This window comes from Glycine max, chromosome 1, assembly GCF_000004515.6.
Source record: "Glycine max cultivar Williams 82 chromosome 1, Glycine_max_v4.0, whole genome shotgun sequence".
Lineage (NCBI taxonomy): Eukaryota > Viridiplantae > Streptophyta > Magnoliopsida > Fabales > Fabaceae > Glycine > Glycine max.
Window position 1 is genome coordinate 2931924 of NC_016088.4, and position 16476 is coordinate 2948399.

The 16476-nt window shown below is 32.8% G+C and overlaps 2 protein-coding genes across 8 annotated transcripts; one reads left to right on the plus strand and one right to left on the minus strand.

The window, feature by feature from the left end:
• Positions 1–673: 673 nt before the first annotated feature.
• On the plus strand, positions 674–5997 carry CRK2 (cysteine-rich receptor-like protein kinase 2). 6 transcript variants are annotated; one of them, XM_006572963.4, is made up of 11 exons: positions 675–905; positions 1088–1141; positions 1928–2227; positions 2340–2416; positions 2630–3448; positions 3582–3695; positions 4164–4303; positions 4378–4588; positions 4721–4955; positions 5084–5234; positions 5366–5997. In XM_006572963.4, exons 5-11 carry the CDS (start codon positions 2683–2685, stop codon positions 5705–5707), a joined length of 1959 nt encoding a protein of 652 aa, XP_006573026.1. In that variant the 5' UTR covers positions 675–905; positions 1088–1141; positions 1928–2227; positions 2340–2416; positions 2630–2682; the 3' UTR covers positions 5708–5997. The 6 variants fall into 6 exon arrangements, with proteins under 6 accessions (XP_014625547.1, XP_003517719.1, XP_006573026.1 ...); XM_014770045.3 differs by having other exon boundaries at positions 2346–2416; XM_014770061.3 differs by lacking the exon at positions 2340–2416 and having other exon boundaries at positions 674–905.
• Positions 5998–6569: 572 nt separating this feature from the next.
• LOC100789973 (2-phytyl-1,4-beta-naphthoquinone methyltransferase, chloroplastic) lies at positions 6570–10102 on the minus strand. Of its 2 annotated transcripts, none has more exons than XR_005886328.1 (8): positions 9872–10102; positions 9729–9793; positions 9571–9661; positions 8406–8494; positions 7992–8125; positions 7846–7907; positions 7394–7521; positions 6570–6850 (listed from the first exon to the last, which is right to left on the minus strand). XR_005886328.1 is itself a non-coding variant. In XM_003517575.5 (8 exons), exons 1-8 carry the CDS (start codon positions 10031–10033, stop codon positions 6750–6752), a joined length of 804 nt encoding a protein of 267 aa, XP_003517623.4. In that variant the 5' UTR covers positions 10034–10102; the 3' UTR covers positions 6570–6749. The 2 variants fall into 2 exon arrangements, 1 of the variants encoding a protein (XP_003517623.4); XM_003517575.5 differs by having other exon boundaries at positions 7394–7493.
• Between the last annotated feature and the right edge of the window lie 6374 nt (positions 10103–16476).

Sequence of the window (16476 nt, forward strand, 5' to 3'; positions counted from 1 at the left end):
TTTTTAATTTTCAATCATCCATGTGTGTTTACATAATCCAGATGTACTCCTTTTATTCTTGTATAGAGAATAATTACAAATTCTCTAATTCTCTCAATATCTTTCTTTTCTCTGAATTTTATCATATTTCTAAACATTTTATCTTTAAACCCGCACCTACTTGATTATACTAAAATGAACCCTAATCATTTTATATTTATAAAAATTTACCTTTATTTATACTTGTTGATTGAATTTCATTAAGCTCTTTCCTTTCTAATACTTAAATCAATATTTTATAAGTGACATGAGATAAATATTTTTCATATTTTAATATTTCTCTTTATTCTTCTTATCTTTCTTTATTAGTTCTTTTTTTTTAATCAGGATAACGACATGTATTTCTTAACTCGCTGGATAAAAATTAATCTTGTTTGTAATATTAATCATAATTGAATCAAATAAATTTTGAATCAAATACGGATTTTTTTGGAGATCTTACATCAAATGTACCAACCTTATGGATTTTTCTCTTTATAGTCTATAAATACAATCATATTTATATTTACAAATACGAGTAATTGTTGAGGATATTCATGTCTTGGAAACTGGGCAGTGATTCAAACAAAGGTAGTACGATGTTACCACGTAGCTACACTGCACTGCACTCACGTCACACACTGTCTGTTTTTCAAAGTGTCAACCAGCAAGTTGTTGCGACCCTACTATACCATATTATTCGTGCTTGACTCGTTTACATGAGTTTTTGTCTCAAACTTCATTGACTTATTATCTCCCAATAAAATCAATCTTCACCTCCCCATTCCCATCCATATCTCCATTCTCTCACAAAACTAACTTCAATTCAATTCAATTCCCATTTCCCAGTTCTTCTTCTTCTATGCAGAGCAAATCACATGTAACATGTAAGAACTTTCTCCAAAACTCTCTTCCCACGTTTGATATATATTTGCCTCGTGTTGATATATCGTAAAACATGCACAAGCGTTGTTATTGGTTTATTATTATTACCTTGATCAGTCTTGTTTGTTGTTTTTCTTTCTTGAAACCGTGTGTTTTGATCACTGGTTTGGTTCCTGTGGCGAAGACATGAGAGGGTTGTTGGCACGTGTGGGGCCTGTTTTCTTGGATAATAAATGAGGTAGGTTTTCTTGTGGGGAAAGGTTTTTATTCCAATGCTGACTTTTTTCTATAGAAGCTTTTATTTTCATTAGCAAACAAAAATAGAAAGGGAAATCTCACACACACAGTTTCCCAGTTTCTGTTTTTCAACATGTTATACATGTGAAATATTTGATAATTAATCTTCATAAAATTATTAACTAATTCACCTTTAATAGAATTTATTTTTTAATCATATTTTTTTTATTCGAACACAAGATCTTAGTACTACTTACACCAATGTAACATTAGTATTTTTCCTATTTTATTAAAATACATATTTGACTATTTTACAATAATTTTATTAACGATAATTATACATTTTGAATTAATATGTTTTTTAATTATTGTGAAGAAACTTATAAAACTTCATATTAAAGAGGTTAGAGTTCATGCTTTATTCTCTTGCTTTTTTTCTACAATCAATTTTTTCTTCAAAATCTATTGAGTTTGGAAGATTATTATGTAAACAGGTGTCTTAAAAATTAAAAAAAAAAACATAAATAACTAATATATTTTTTCTTTCTTTTTTCTTCTATTTCCATCTTCTTTAACCTCTTCCTCATTTCTATACTCTACTTATGTCTTTCACCACCTCCAAATTATTTGAACAATTTTATTTCTCTCACTACCTTTGTCACCGGGTGATAATGATAAGTTAGTGGTTAACAGTGTGTTACTTAGGTAATTCAATGATATCTTACCTTTTTAAGCAAAATAACATGATTACACTTGCTATTTGATACACTATTAACAACTGATGTAGACATCACTAATCGGGAGCATGGAGCGTTGATGGTTATTAATCCAAGTGGGTCTGGAGAGGGGTGGCTTCTATTCTACACCTCATTTTTTAGACACTTGATCAAATACTTAATATTTTTCAGCATCACTCATAGATAGTCTCATACGTCATGTAAGTGTGAGCAAGTTTAAGACTAGAGTTTTTTTTTACTGCTGTATTAATAGACAAGGGAAAAGAACCCAAGTCTACCTTTCTAATAATGATCGCCAAAGCAAAAGTACTTTCTTTCATTCTAAGACTTCAAGGATGGCAACAAAAAAGGTGAGTACCGACTTGCGTTTCTTCCCTTTTCCCTTCACACGTTAGAGGCTACTTTAGGAATATTTTTTCTGCTAGAAGCCCCTCTTTGTCTTCAACTTGCCTTTCTTCTCAGGAACAGAAAAGTTTTGGAATTGAATCTCACATCACATGACATGAGATTTGAGCTATAATGGTGGTCTCCAACAATAGGTATTACTGTATTATTACCTCACAAGGTAGCTTAAGTTGAAACATGTGACCATTTTAGTTTAAGCATAACAAGCAGTTGTACCAAATAGACAACCTTCCTACTTGTTTTTGATTCACTAACAAAACTCAACCATGGAAATTGGAATGACTTTTTTTTATCAGACATAGCTATCCAAATGATTATAAAGTCTAAACCCTCCTTTTTTTCCACAGTTCCTTGTGAATAGCCTACCAGAGAAGGTGATTTAGATTGGATTGTCCCAAAAATGAAGAAACTAGTCTCTCTCATCTCTTTTCAATGCAACTTTTTCCTTCTCATCAAGTTACTACTACTATCGAAGACTATAATAGCAGAACCAAGGGCCAAGACAGTCCTAATAACATGTGGCCATGAACTAGAGCACAACACTACTATCTTTGTTCCAAATTTTGTTGCAACTATGGAGAAGATCAGTGATGAGATGCGCAAAACTGGCTTTGGCACCGCAATTGTAGGGACTGGACCCGATACTAACTATGGCCTTGCCCAGTGTTATGGAGATCTTTCATTACTTGACTGTGTATTATGCTATGCTGAGGCACGCACGGTTCTTCCTCAGTGCTTCCCTTATAATTCTGGTCGCATTTTCCTTGACGGTTGCTTCATGAGAGCTGAGAATTATAGTTTCTTTAATGAGTATACGGGACCGGGAGACAGAGCTGTATGTGGGAACACAACAAGGAAGAACTCAAGTTTTCACGCAGCGGCAATGCAGGCAGTTTTGAGAGCAGTTCAAGATGCACCTAACAACAAAGGATATGCCAAAGGGAATGTTGCTGTAGCAGGAACAACTAACCAATCTGCTTATGTTCTGGCCGATTGTTGGAGGACTTTGGACAAAAGCTCTTGCAAAGCATGTCTTGAGAATGCATCCTCTTCCATATTGGGATGCTTGCCTTGGCAAGAAGGGCGAGCGCTGAACACCGGGTGTTTCATGAGGTACTCAGACACAGATTTTCTTAACAAAGAGCAGGAAAATGGGAGTTCAAGAGGTAAATGAATTGCAGTTTGTTTCGCACTTTATAGCTGACTGTCAAATTATGCTAGGATGCAGAATGCTGCATTGAAAACAATTTAATAGTAGAGGTAAATCTTGAGTATAGTTCATCTTGATGACTTGTGCAGGTAATGTGGTAGTGATAGTGATTGCAGTAGTCAGTTCGGTGACTGTTTTGGTGGTTGGAGTAACTATTGGAGTTTATATATGGAAACAAAGATACATTCAAAAGAAACGAAGAGGTAATTGTCTTATCTAATAACCTAACTCTTAGCTTATGAGATTTAGATACCTAGAATATCTCCTTCATTCCCCCCATAGTAAAAATCAGAAACCAATGATGTCTACCAGCAAATTTTTAGTTTGATCGAAAAGCCAATCTGAGTCAAAACAATGCAATTTGAGCCAAGTGAACTTACTTGAGACAAGGCTTTGTCAGTGCTTATTTTCTTCATTCAAAAAATTCAAACCTTAAAACCTTGCTTTACTGAGTACCTTGCCACTTAGACCACCAAACATTGGTTGTTTCTGTTGCATATTTATATGATAGTCCCTGTCCTCAGAATCATAAATATTGTATATGAACTCTTTTATCTTTTGAAGAGCTTCACCTTGTCCTTTAAAGAAATTGAGGAACCATCACGAGATACAGCACAACAACATTAAGGATATACTGATATACTGATCTAAATCTTCATTCTGGTTTTCAGGTTCAAATGATGCAAAAAAGTTGGCAAAAACACTTCAGAACAATAACTTGAACTTCAAGTACTCTACATTGGACAAGGCCACTGAATCTTTTCATGAGAATAACAAGTTAGGGCAAGGAGGATTTGGAACAGTTTATAAAGTAGCTCTCTTCTCTGAAGACCTACATTTCTATCATTTTACACATCAAAGCAGTCTTACAATTTGCTATTGCAGGGAGTTCTAGCTGATGGAAGAGAGATTGCTGTGAAGAGATTATTTTTCAACAACAGACATAGAGCAGCAGATTTCTACAATGAAGTCAACATAATTAGTAGCGTGGAGCACAAGAATCTAGTCAGACTGTTAGGATGCAGTTGTTCAGGACCTGAAAGCCTGCTTGTATATGAATTTCTACCCAACCGAAGTCTTGACCGCTACATTTTTGGTAATTACTGAACTGATGCAGTACGCTTGACTACCCTTTTCACCTATAACACCTCATTTGGGTCACTAAAAGTGATTATCAATTCATCATAATGTGAACTAAATATAATATTTCTCAATTTATACATGGAAGATAAAAACAAGGGCAAAGAATTGAACTGGGAAAATAGATATGAAATTATCATCGGGACAGCTGAAGGATTGGTTTATCTACATGAGAACTCCAAAACAAGAATAATTCACAGAGATATAAAAGCCAGCAACATCTTATTGGATGCAAAGCTTCGTGCTAAAATTGCAGATTTTGGTTTGGCCAGGTCCTTTCAAGAGGACCAGAGCCACATAAGTACAGCTATTGCAGGAACTTTGTAAGTATCTTTTCATAAATCATAACAGACTTTTGAACAAATCACAGTAGGAGGCAAAGAACCAGATGCTATTGCAGGAAACCACAGTGTAGTACATCTGAAGTAACCATTTACTCTTGGACTTGCAGGGGGTATATGGCTCCTGAATATCTAGCTCATGGTCAATTAACAGAAAAGGCAGACGTATATAGTTTTGGAGTGTTGCTGCTAGAGATAGTCACTGCTAGACAGAACAACAGGAGCAAAGCATCAGAATATTCAGACAGCTTAGTTACAGTGGTCAGTTGCAGATTCCCCTTGTTTTGTTCTGATAGTTGTTCAACTGTTCATTGATTGTGGTTAAGACAAGATAAATTACTAACAAAACAATTCTGTTCTTTCTTTTAAACGATATATTCGGATAACATCAGGCATGGAAGCATTTTCAGGCAGGGACATCTGAACAATTATTTGATCCAAATCTAGACTTGCAGGAAGACCACAATAGCAATGTTAACGTTAAGGATGAGATTATAAGAGTGGTTCACATAGGACTTCTATGCACCCAAGAGGTCCCTTCTTTACGACCAAGCATGTCAAAGGCACTACAGATGCTAACAAAGAAGGAGGAGCATCTGGATGCTCCCTCTAATCCACCCTTCCTAGATGAGAGTACCATGGAACTTCATGACACAAGTGGTGACCCATTTTATCCTCTTACTGCACCTGATTCAATTGCCACTATGTCCCATAGCTCTTTTTATCCCAGGTGACCATGAGAATGCAGAGAAAATCTCTACACACAGCATGTCTGCAGCACAGCTTGTGATTGGCAAATAACTTGGTCTGCCTCAGACCTATTGCACTTAAAAGGTTGCTAACAAAGCATCCGATCCTTTGCTATTTAAATACATACTTCAGACAAGGGAAGCTTTTAAGCCAAATGTCCCATACGGTTATGGGAAGCAAACAATGCATACTGTATAGTTCCATGATTAACATTATTATACAACTTTAGATTAATTTGATATATGTAACAACTCATAAATATTATGTTTGGATACAACTATTGTTTCATTTGCAAAGAATAATTTTCAATGGGGAAACATAAAGCAAAAATTATAAGTTTTTAATATTTTTGCTCCTTAATGAGTCTGTTTGGAAAATCTGAGAGTAAACACCGGACAGATTGACACCAATTAACCGTGAGCAATCACATAAGTGAATTTGACACTACACTTTAACCCAAAACCTTAAGATTCAAGTTTATGGGTCTTGTCCTCACTTATATGGTGTTCAATATTCACATTCGTACTCAATGTAAGACTTCACCACACACTTATATTTCAATAATCTCCTCCTCAAGTGTGAGTCCCTTCCACATAGTAGTCTCTCGCTCAAGCAAAAGTCATTTCAGTATCCAATGGTGACCCTTAGAGCTTAACTGTGACTATCCTCCAACAGAGTCCAATTCCAATGAGACAAAATGATTAAGCACTAGCACACTAGGAACGTTATCAAGAGGAACAAGGGGCTTTGAATGATAATGCACTGAAATATAGCAGTTTATAATTTATCAATCATGATAGAACCAACATTTGAGAAAAATCAAATGAAGTAAAATGAAAACATGACTGGAGCATTTCAACATTTATCAAATAAAATTAACAACAAAATGCTGGGTAATAGCTCAACTACTGTTAAATAATAGTAATGAACATGGATTAACAACAGATTTTATGTTTTTACAAACCAGAATACAGTCCACATGGGGGGGAAACCTGTTCATAGAAAAGATAAATCCGTAAATCCCATCTAACGCTTAGCTACCAAACACCCCATGAGGCCTCCACCAATCTCATAATGTCGAGCAGCAGAAAATCCAACTCCCAAGGCAAGTTTCTCCAACTCCTTCCCTGCATCACAGGAGTATTCTTAAATTAGGGAATCAATGATGACAAAGTTCTACCATCAATGGAGGTAATTTGTTCCTGCCATTTGTATTTTGTATAAAGGGATGTTAGTGTATATTTTTCAAAAATTAAGGGGGGTTATTGTAAGAATAGATTAAAAGCTCAGGAATTTACTCAACAATTAATATCAAGTAAATAAGTCAAGCTCAAACCTTATATTTTAGGAACCATGACAGGTTTTTAAGGTAAAGCATAACCAGACCTGACTCATTCCTACCCCAACCCCCCAACCTATATTAGACTAGCAGAAACAAAGGCAAGGCAAGTCATACCACCAAAGAGCCAAGTCACATAGCCACACTCCTGTCATTCTATAGCAGAGAGAATATATCATTGATACAGTAATTTCCTATATATATCTAAGGTACGGAGAAGACAGGTGAGAGGACACAATTAAATAATTCTATAGAATAACTTAATAAAAATATAATTAAGTGTGTTGAATTAAAAGCTTGATCTGATAAAATCTTTCACTTGAAAACAAACCTGTTAAAAATTCTCTTATTGAACGTTTGAGGTATCTGTATTCCTCTGAAAGACCATAACCAGTGGCAACAGGGACAACAATATTGTCAATCATCCATTCCTAGCATAAGTAAATACGTGGGGATTACCTTCAGTGCATCCAAAAAATTGAAGTTACAACAGCAAATTTATAAGAAAAAAAATGTAGAATATATGATGATATGATAATATTCATTTACAAAAGTGGACTGTAAATGATTACATCAGTCCTGTCAAACTGATGAACTCAAAGGCATTGCTGAAAAGAATAAATTTATTTTCCTTTCACATATCTTGATTTTCAACCTCAAGCCAAGCCTTCCAATTTACTAAGAAGGTCAAAAGGGTGACTATACTTATTCAAAATGGAGCATTGCTGTGCCAATTATTGTTTTTATATATCATATAAAGCAACTAGTAAGGCTGAGATATACCGTAACTGCAGAAGTTAGCAACTCATTGCTTTTATTAAAATCCAGGATAGATACTGTAGAGCCTAGAAAGCAAATTAAACCATAGGATGCGTCAAATATATATAAACATCAATCGGTATATTAATGGGTTGAGATACAAAACCTACCAGTTTTTAGGACGCGGAAAATTTCCTGCATGGCCTTTTGCTTATCAACCACATTTCGAAGACCATAGCCCATAGTGATAGCATCAAACCAACCATCAGAAAATGGCAAGTCAAGAGCATCACCTTCAACCCACCTATGTTGCAACAAACCATTATTACCTTCCCATATCACCAATGATACTAAGATACAACACAATCAAAAAAGATCTCCACTATAAACACTGCTAATAGCTTATACAAGACAAATAAAAAGTTGAAGGATCAAATGTGGACAAAGAGTTATATATATATATATATATATATATATATATATATATATATATATATATATATATATATATATATATATATATATATATAAATCTCCAGGCTATAATCTAATGTCTGCATACTGCAAAATTTACCCATGCTCACTCGATATTCATGAAGCAATTCTTTGAAAGTGATTGCTGCCGAGATAAGGCAAAGGATAGCTGATCCTTCGAGAAATCAAGACCAATCACCTACACCCAAAAACATTTGCACAACCATACTTTCACTACAATCGCTGTATAATAGTAGAATTTAATTTAAATTTACCAACAGATTACAGTGTGAAATAAGTTCCTTAACTTTTAGAATAGAATAAATTGTCTACATAGATAAAGTAATTTTCCATTATTATCTAATCACAAACCACATGTTTAGTTAGATTTTTATAATAGGTTTAATTACTGATACAATCCCTTTACTTATTAAAAAAAACTCCTTTTACTCTCTATACTTAAAATATGATACTACCATTTAATTCAATTAAACCTATACAATAAGTAAATAAATATCTTAAAAGTAATATCAATATGATTAATTGATAGTTTACTCTCAGTGTCGTATTCGTTAAACTCATATAATAACTACCTTCAATGTCATCTCAAAGGTTATTCCGATTGATTGACACAATGCAAGATAATTAAACTCATAACAATAACAATAAAATATGAACTGTCAGTCTTTTTACGGTGTAAATTAATTACAAATATGGATGACTTTTAACTTAATTATTACGTAAAAACTAGGTTAAATGATCATTTTTATCTATTTATTTTGTTCAAAATGATATTGTATATGTTAAAAAGTTTACTTAGATTTTTTTACATATTTAAAAGGTTTTTTACTGAAAAAGTTCACTTTTATACTTTATTTTATTTAAAAGGTTCAAAATATTCTTTCAATTATTTAAATATATTTAACTTTTTCCTTCCTAAGATAATTGATCATTTTAAATATATTCAAATTGTTAAAGGATATTTTAAACTTTTAAAGATATTTAAATATATTCAACTTTGTTCTTCTTGAGATAATTGATATTTTGAATATATTCAAATTTTTAAAGGATATTTGAAACTTTTAAAGATAAATGATGAAAGTGAATTTTTTAAAAGATAATGGATTATTTTGAATAAAATAAATAAGATAAAAGATTAAAATAAATTTTTTAAAAGATAAAGTATTAGATTGAACTAAAAAAATAAAATAAAATAAAGATCAAATGACCTAAAAAATATGCATTTTAAAAATAAAAAAAAAATTGGTAGAGAACCTTGCCATGAGAGCCAACTTTGTCGGACAAGAGAAAGGATAAGTCCCCACTTCCACAGCAAACATCCAACACACAGTCTCCCATTTTCGCTCTACATGAAATTAAGAAATCAAAATGATATTTTGAAGAGAATGAAAATGTGGATAGCAATAGCATACCCAGTCCAGGACACTGCCATTCTCTTCCAAATCCGGTGTTGCCCAAGGCTCAGCAAATCATTCAGCTGTCCAAACACACAGAAACGGCGTAAGTTATCAAGAGACCATTGCCGAAAAGCAGAAAGCGATTAATAGTGGCTCACGTTATCATAGACAGGAGCAATGCGGCTAAACAGCGCCTGCCGCTCATTGGCGCTGGCGCAGCGAATCAACGTTGGTCGGAAAGTGGAAGAAGTTGAAGAAGGAACAAACGTCATCGCCATGTGGCATGTTCTGCGCTTTCCACATCGATTCTTTATATTCATCTTTTCGCACGTACGCCCCCACACGTGTGATGTGTTGTGTTACCGAACACGTTGACATGCCAACTTCGTGGGCCGATCCATCAGCCTATGGATCGGGTTAAATTACCAATCTTTGAGTGAATTTAGGTGTAACAGTGCACCGAGCATCACCCCCATCTTTTGGCAATTGTTTTGTATATTTAATATTTTTATTTAATATTTTTTTTTTGTATACTCAATATTTTTCATTATTTTTAAAATTATCCCTGACAAATTTACATATTCGTATAGACTTATGCAAGATTTAGATCTATAACTTTTAGGTTATTAATACGATATTATAACCAATTAAGTTAATAGGTCAATTATGTTATAAAATAATTAATGTCGTTATATATAACACTGAAATTTCTAATATATATTTAATGTATATGTAAATTTACATAATAAATTTCTAATGTATATTTAGTATTCGCTTCTTTGACTATTATTTTTGTCTCTCTACGTTCATGATAATTAGGGACTAGAGAGAAGACTTTTCTCTCAAGAAGAAGACCTTGTTTTACGTTAGTGGGTATTCACCCCTTTATATCCACTATTCCTATCAAGTAACAGTTATTTCTAAAAATTTCTCATATTCAACTCAATTACAATTTAGTCCTTAATGATTAATTATTTATTTATTAGTCTCTACATAAGTCGCATCTCTGTCACATAAAACATTAATTCTAACGTTCTCCCACTTGTCTCATGTGACATTACCAAACATTATGAACTAAATAAATAAATAGATTGAATTAATATAATGCGTATTAAAATGACTAAATTGTTTTATACATTGGGTGCATCATAATTTCATTATTAAGAATAAGGACCAATTCGAGTCATGATGGTTGTAAATCACTTAATCGACATAGTCTATTTCGTATACTACAAATTAGTTTTATCCTTAATATGTCATTAGTTAGGAGTACATAACTGGTCTAACATAATATCTTTATTCAAGACAAAACCTGTTAACAATACTCTAATACAAATACATGGTAGTTTTCAAGGCATACATCCACAAAGGTATGAGTAAAGTTGAATTGTTTAACATACTCCTAATCATATCCATTGAAGTTCTATTACACCTTTTTGATACATCATTTTGTTGTGATGTACCAGACATTGTGTATTGTGACAATGTCACGTTTCTGAAGGAGTTTAGCAAATGGACATGGGTGTTGCTTAGTTTCATCATATCTTCCATAATACTCACTACCTTTATCAGACATAACAATTTTCATCTTTCTATCTAATTATCTTTCTACTTCATTCAAGTAAATTTTTTAGGCATCTATTGCCTAAGATTTCTCATGCAGTAAGAGACATAACCATAAGGTGAATAATCATCAAGAAAGGTGATAAAGTATCTTTCTTTTTCGAAAAAATTAACATCAAAAGACCCATAAATATCAGTATGCACAATTTCAAGAAGCTAAGTGCTTCTTGTAGCTCTTTTCTTTGTATGTTTTGTTTATTTTCCCTTAATACAATCCACACAAATATTCAGATCCGTAAAATCTAGATTATGAAGATTTTCATTATTTATTTATCTTTTCATCCTTTCTCTACTGATGTGACCTAAATGTTTATACCAAAAGAAAGCAAATCATTCATTCACTAAACTACGTTTAGTATCAATATTATGATGCAGAGTTAAAACGGTTTTAGCATACAAACCATCTAATTTCAATTTATATAAACCATCCCAAAGAACACCAATACCAATGAGACGATTATACTTAAATAAACTGAAACATCCATTGCCAAAATTAAAAGAGTATTCAATAACATCAAGTTTAGATAATGAAACTAAATTCCTAGATAAACTAGGTACATAAAGAGTTTCTTGTAAATCTACATGATGTCCAGTGTCAAGTTATAAACGATAAGTCTCGTCTACTTCCACTGGAGCTTTCACTTTATTCCCTATGATGAAGATGAACTTCCATTTGGGCTTATGGTTTGGATTGCAAGGAATCCCTGCATAGTATTAGGAACATGAGTCATACATCCAAAATCAATCCACCATGTATAATGGGGAACTTCAGTTAAGTTTGATTCAAAACATACATGAGCATTAAACTCACCTTTCTTTTCGAACTAAGACTTACACTTTGGGTAATCCTTCTAGAAGTGTCCAGATTTCCCACAAAATGACAATTATTGTCTTTTAATACCTTCTTCTGGATTTGCACAGGATCGTCATTGATCTTTAATGGCCCTTTGCCTTTATCATACTTCTTCACAAATTTCTTTCCAGCTCCTTGATTCTCTTGGTGGTTTACATAATGGACTGAACGACTTCCTTAATTCTTAAGTCTTGTTTCTTTTTGAACTAACATAGTGTGCAATTCATACACATTCCATTTATCTTTCATGGTATTATAGCTCATTTGGAAAAGGCCATACTCAGACGATAATTAGTTCAAAATAAACTAAACAAGGAAGTTCTCATTCACAGTCATTCCCAAGGTCTTAAGTCTTACTGCAATGTTTATCATCTCAATGACATGTTCATGCATAGTATGTGAATCATCAAACTTCATAGTGGTCAATGTACTCGTTAATATCCCAACAAGAGACTTATCAGCTATTTGAGAGCACTCTCCCACTAATCTCATAAACTCTTTAGCACTATCGGTCTTAGGGAGAATTATCTTAATAATGTCTACAGCAGTCATTCTCATGAATATTAGGCTGAGTTTGTTATATATTTCCAAGCTTTATAATGAGTTTTCTCTTCATTGCTACTAGCATCAGTAATAGTAGCAGACTTCTCTTCCAATATAGCAAGATTAAGATCCAAAACACCGAAATGAAATTGGACTTGCCCATTCCAATCAAAGAAGTTAAGCTCATTAAAAATTGACACAGATGATACATGAGAATTCAGTTAATTAGGAATAGGTAATTTGTATAACAAAACTTATATAAGTGTTTTGAGACATAAAACACATGTAATACATATAATTCATTCATATAACAATCAATGTATATTGACGTTCTCCTTTGGATGATATACCAACACATAACATACAACACGATGATGCTAATAAAACTTTTAACATTATTTGGCAATTAAGTATGCACCAATTAGTACTACCTGTGTTACCTTTGGGTATATAAATAAACTAATGGTCACATAAATTATCTATAATTATATTCATTGATTATAAGAATAACTAATCATCCTTTTGACAATCCATAAATGTCTTATAATAATGAATTTCAATTATCCATAAACCAATAATCATATAATTTAGCATTTATTATTCTATGAGTAATTAAAATAATCATTAATTTAGAATTAAACAATCTTATAGATTTGACCACTTTAATAACTAACAAATCCTTCATACACTTAATACATGCTTTCTGCTAATAACAATTCGTAGCATTTTTCTTTTTTTATTCCGGACCATAAAATAATATTCACATTTATTTTCTTTGCATTCAAAGACGTTCCAATCAAGCATCTCTACATTCTTGTTTTTGTGCATTAAAATATGCTAAATATTTCCAATCAAGCATCTCTGCACTGCCTTCTTCTTTTCTTGTTTCGAAAAGCATTCCAAAATATCACACACATAAGGTTCAAAAGAATTGGACAACCTACAGATCCATAACTTATTTGTTGCAAATTACTGTTATAATGTCCATGAAAAGCATTCCAACTTCTCATGTTTTATTATTATAATTGTCCATTAAAAAAGGTGAAACATAATTGCCATCCACGAATTGCAATTTGCAAGTTTATCAAAAGGCCTAAATGTCTCTGCAGCTTATCCTTTCTAGAGATTTCCTATATTTTGAAGAAGGAAATGGTTCCAAAACCTTAACGGTTAATAAGCTCCTTTGAAGTTGGAACAAAAATTCAACAATAATAAAATATTATGATTGACGTCCTTATTTGCACATTAGTTGAACCCATCGTTGCCGTAATGATGTTTCTGCTATTCTTTCGTTCCATTCAAATTAAAACACCTTTTCCACACAATATGAATTGTTTCGGAAAAATAAAATTCAACATATTGGGAAAAAGAATATATTGCAGGGACAAAATAAAATCTCTAAATTTTATAATTAGGATTCATACATTAAAAGAAAATAAATTATTTTTAGAAAATCATTAATTTTATAACTTAAGAGTTTATTAGATTAACAATTATAAAAAACCAATAGGATCTTAAAATATATGATTCTCATAAATAATAAATAAGTCCTTATTTTATATTAGTAGGTATTCACCGTTTTATATCCACTATTTCCATCAATTAATAATTATCTTTAGATATTTTTTCTATTTGATCTAATTATAATTTAATCTTTAATTGTTAATTATTTATTTATCCTACATAAATTACATGTATGTCTTATACGAGACATTAATTCTTACTTCATGGAAAAGAATTGAGGAAATAAAAATAAAGGTGAATTTCGATTATTGTTTCTCTGTTGATTATGTAGGAAGAAGTGGGGTAATAGTTGTGCTTTGGATAAATCTTTTTTGTGTCGTCTCTTGAACTTTTCACAAAATTTAATTAATATGGAGATCCACTTCCCTGATAAACATGTTTGGCGTTTCACCAGATTTTATGGTGAGAAATAGAAGAAAAGATTCCTGGGATTTACTGCGAACCTTAGCTGTTGATAACTCTCTCCCATGGTGCATCATGAGAGATTTTAATGACATTCTCTCTATTGATGATAAAAAGGGATGTGTGTGATCACCCTTTTTGGCTCTTGAGGGGCTTTCGAGATGCAATTTCAAAGATGCAAATCTCATTGACATTCCCATCCAAGGTTATCCCTTCACTTGATGGAAGAGCAAAGCACTATTAACAAGGTGGAAGAGAGGCTTGATAGAGCCCTTGCAAGACAAGATTGGATTGATGTTTTCCCTCATCATAGCCTTATGAATGGTGTTGCTGGAATTTCAGCCCGGTCTCCTATAATTTTTTTCCCTTTTTTAAAAAAGAAGCCTATAAAGAAAAAGAAATTTTCGTTTTGGAAACAGATGGTTAAAGGAGCAGGAGCTTGATATGTTAGTTCATTATTGCTGGACTCAAAATGCCACTAGTGATATCCTCTCTAAGTTGCACACGTGTTCAGATGGCCTTCTTACTTGGGGTCAACGTATACATGCAAGATTCATGAATGCTATCAAACAGTGCAAGGCTCGGCTTGAAGAGCTTAGCTAGATATCATTCAGAAAATGGGGTTGGGTTCTCAAACCAAGGTGATTTATGTTGTTTAGCCAAGAGTTATTTTCAACAACTTTATTCCAAAAATGATGTTGATATTAATGGCACTTTTGGACTCGTTCAAAGGAATATTTCTGATGATGATAATGCTTTATTACTTGCTCCTTTTGAGAAAACAAAATTTCGAGATGTCATTTTTCACATGCATTTAGATAAGTCCCCGGCCCTGATGGAATTAATCCCGCTTTTTACAAAAAAATTGGGACTTGCTAGGAGATGAAATATATCTTAATAGTGTTGCTTGGTTGAATCAAGGTTTTTTTCTAGCAAATCTTAATTCTACAAATATTTTCCTTTTTCCAAAAATTGATGTTCCGATCATTATGAGGGATTTGAGACCCATCTTGTGTAATGTTCTATATAAGATTATATCAAAAGTTCTTGCCAACAGGTTAAGGAAAGTGTTGTCAAAATGTACTTCTCAAGAGCAATCTTCTTCCGATGAAGGACGCTCTATTCTTGATAATGTGCTCTATTCTTGATAATGTGTTAGTGGCTATTGAAATTATTCATCACATGAAAAGCAAAGTGAAAGGTAAAGTGGGTGAATTTACTTTAAAGATTGATATAAGTAAAGCCTTTGATAAGGTTGATTGGAGATATCTTAGTGTTATTCTTTTAAAGATGGGTTTTAATTCTGAATGGATAAACTAAATGAGGATGTGTGTGGAAACAATGAACTTCAATGTTATTGTAAATGGAGGTAAATGGAGACGGGGTGAGACTTGTCGACCGAGTGACAAGACTTAGATAAGATGATCCACTATCATCCTATCTTTTTGTTCTTTGCATGGAGGGTCTTATTACACTTTTAAAAATTGAGAGAAAAAGGAGAGTTGTGTAACACCCTTGATTATCGATTTATCGAAGACTCTCATACTATGACATTTCACATAGTGACACTTCACTCAACATTCTTGTTGATCAAGACCCTCCACTGGTTAAAACCCTTCATAGGTAGCCTTTTGCAAGACCTCGACAACTAGGTCTAACACCACTCGACTGCTCTCAAGATCATTGACTATCCCTACATACGAACACAAAACTTTTTAGTGTGCTTTATCCCCACTCACACTTTCTAAGAAACTTCCCAGAAGGTCACCCAACTCATAATTTCTCCAAGTTAAGCACGCTTAACTATGAAATTCTTAA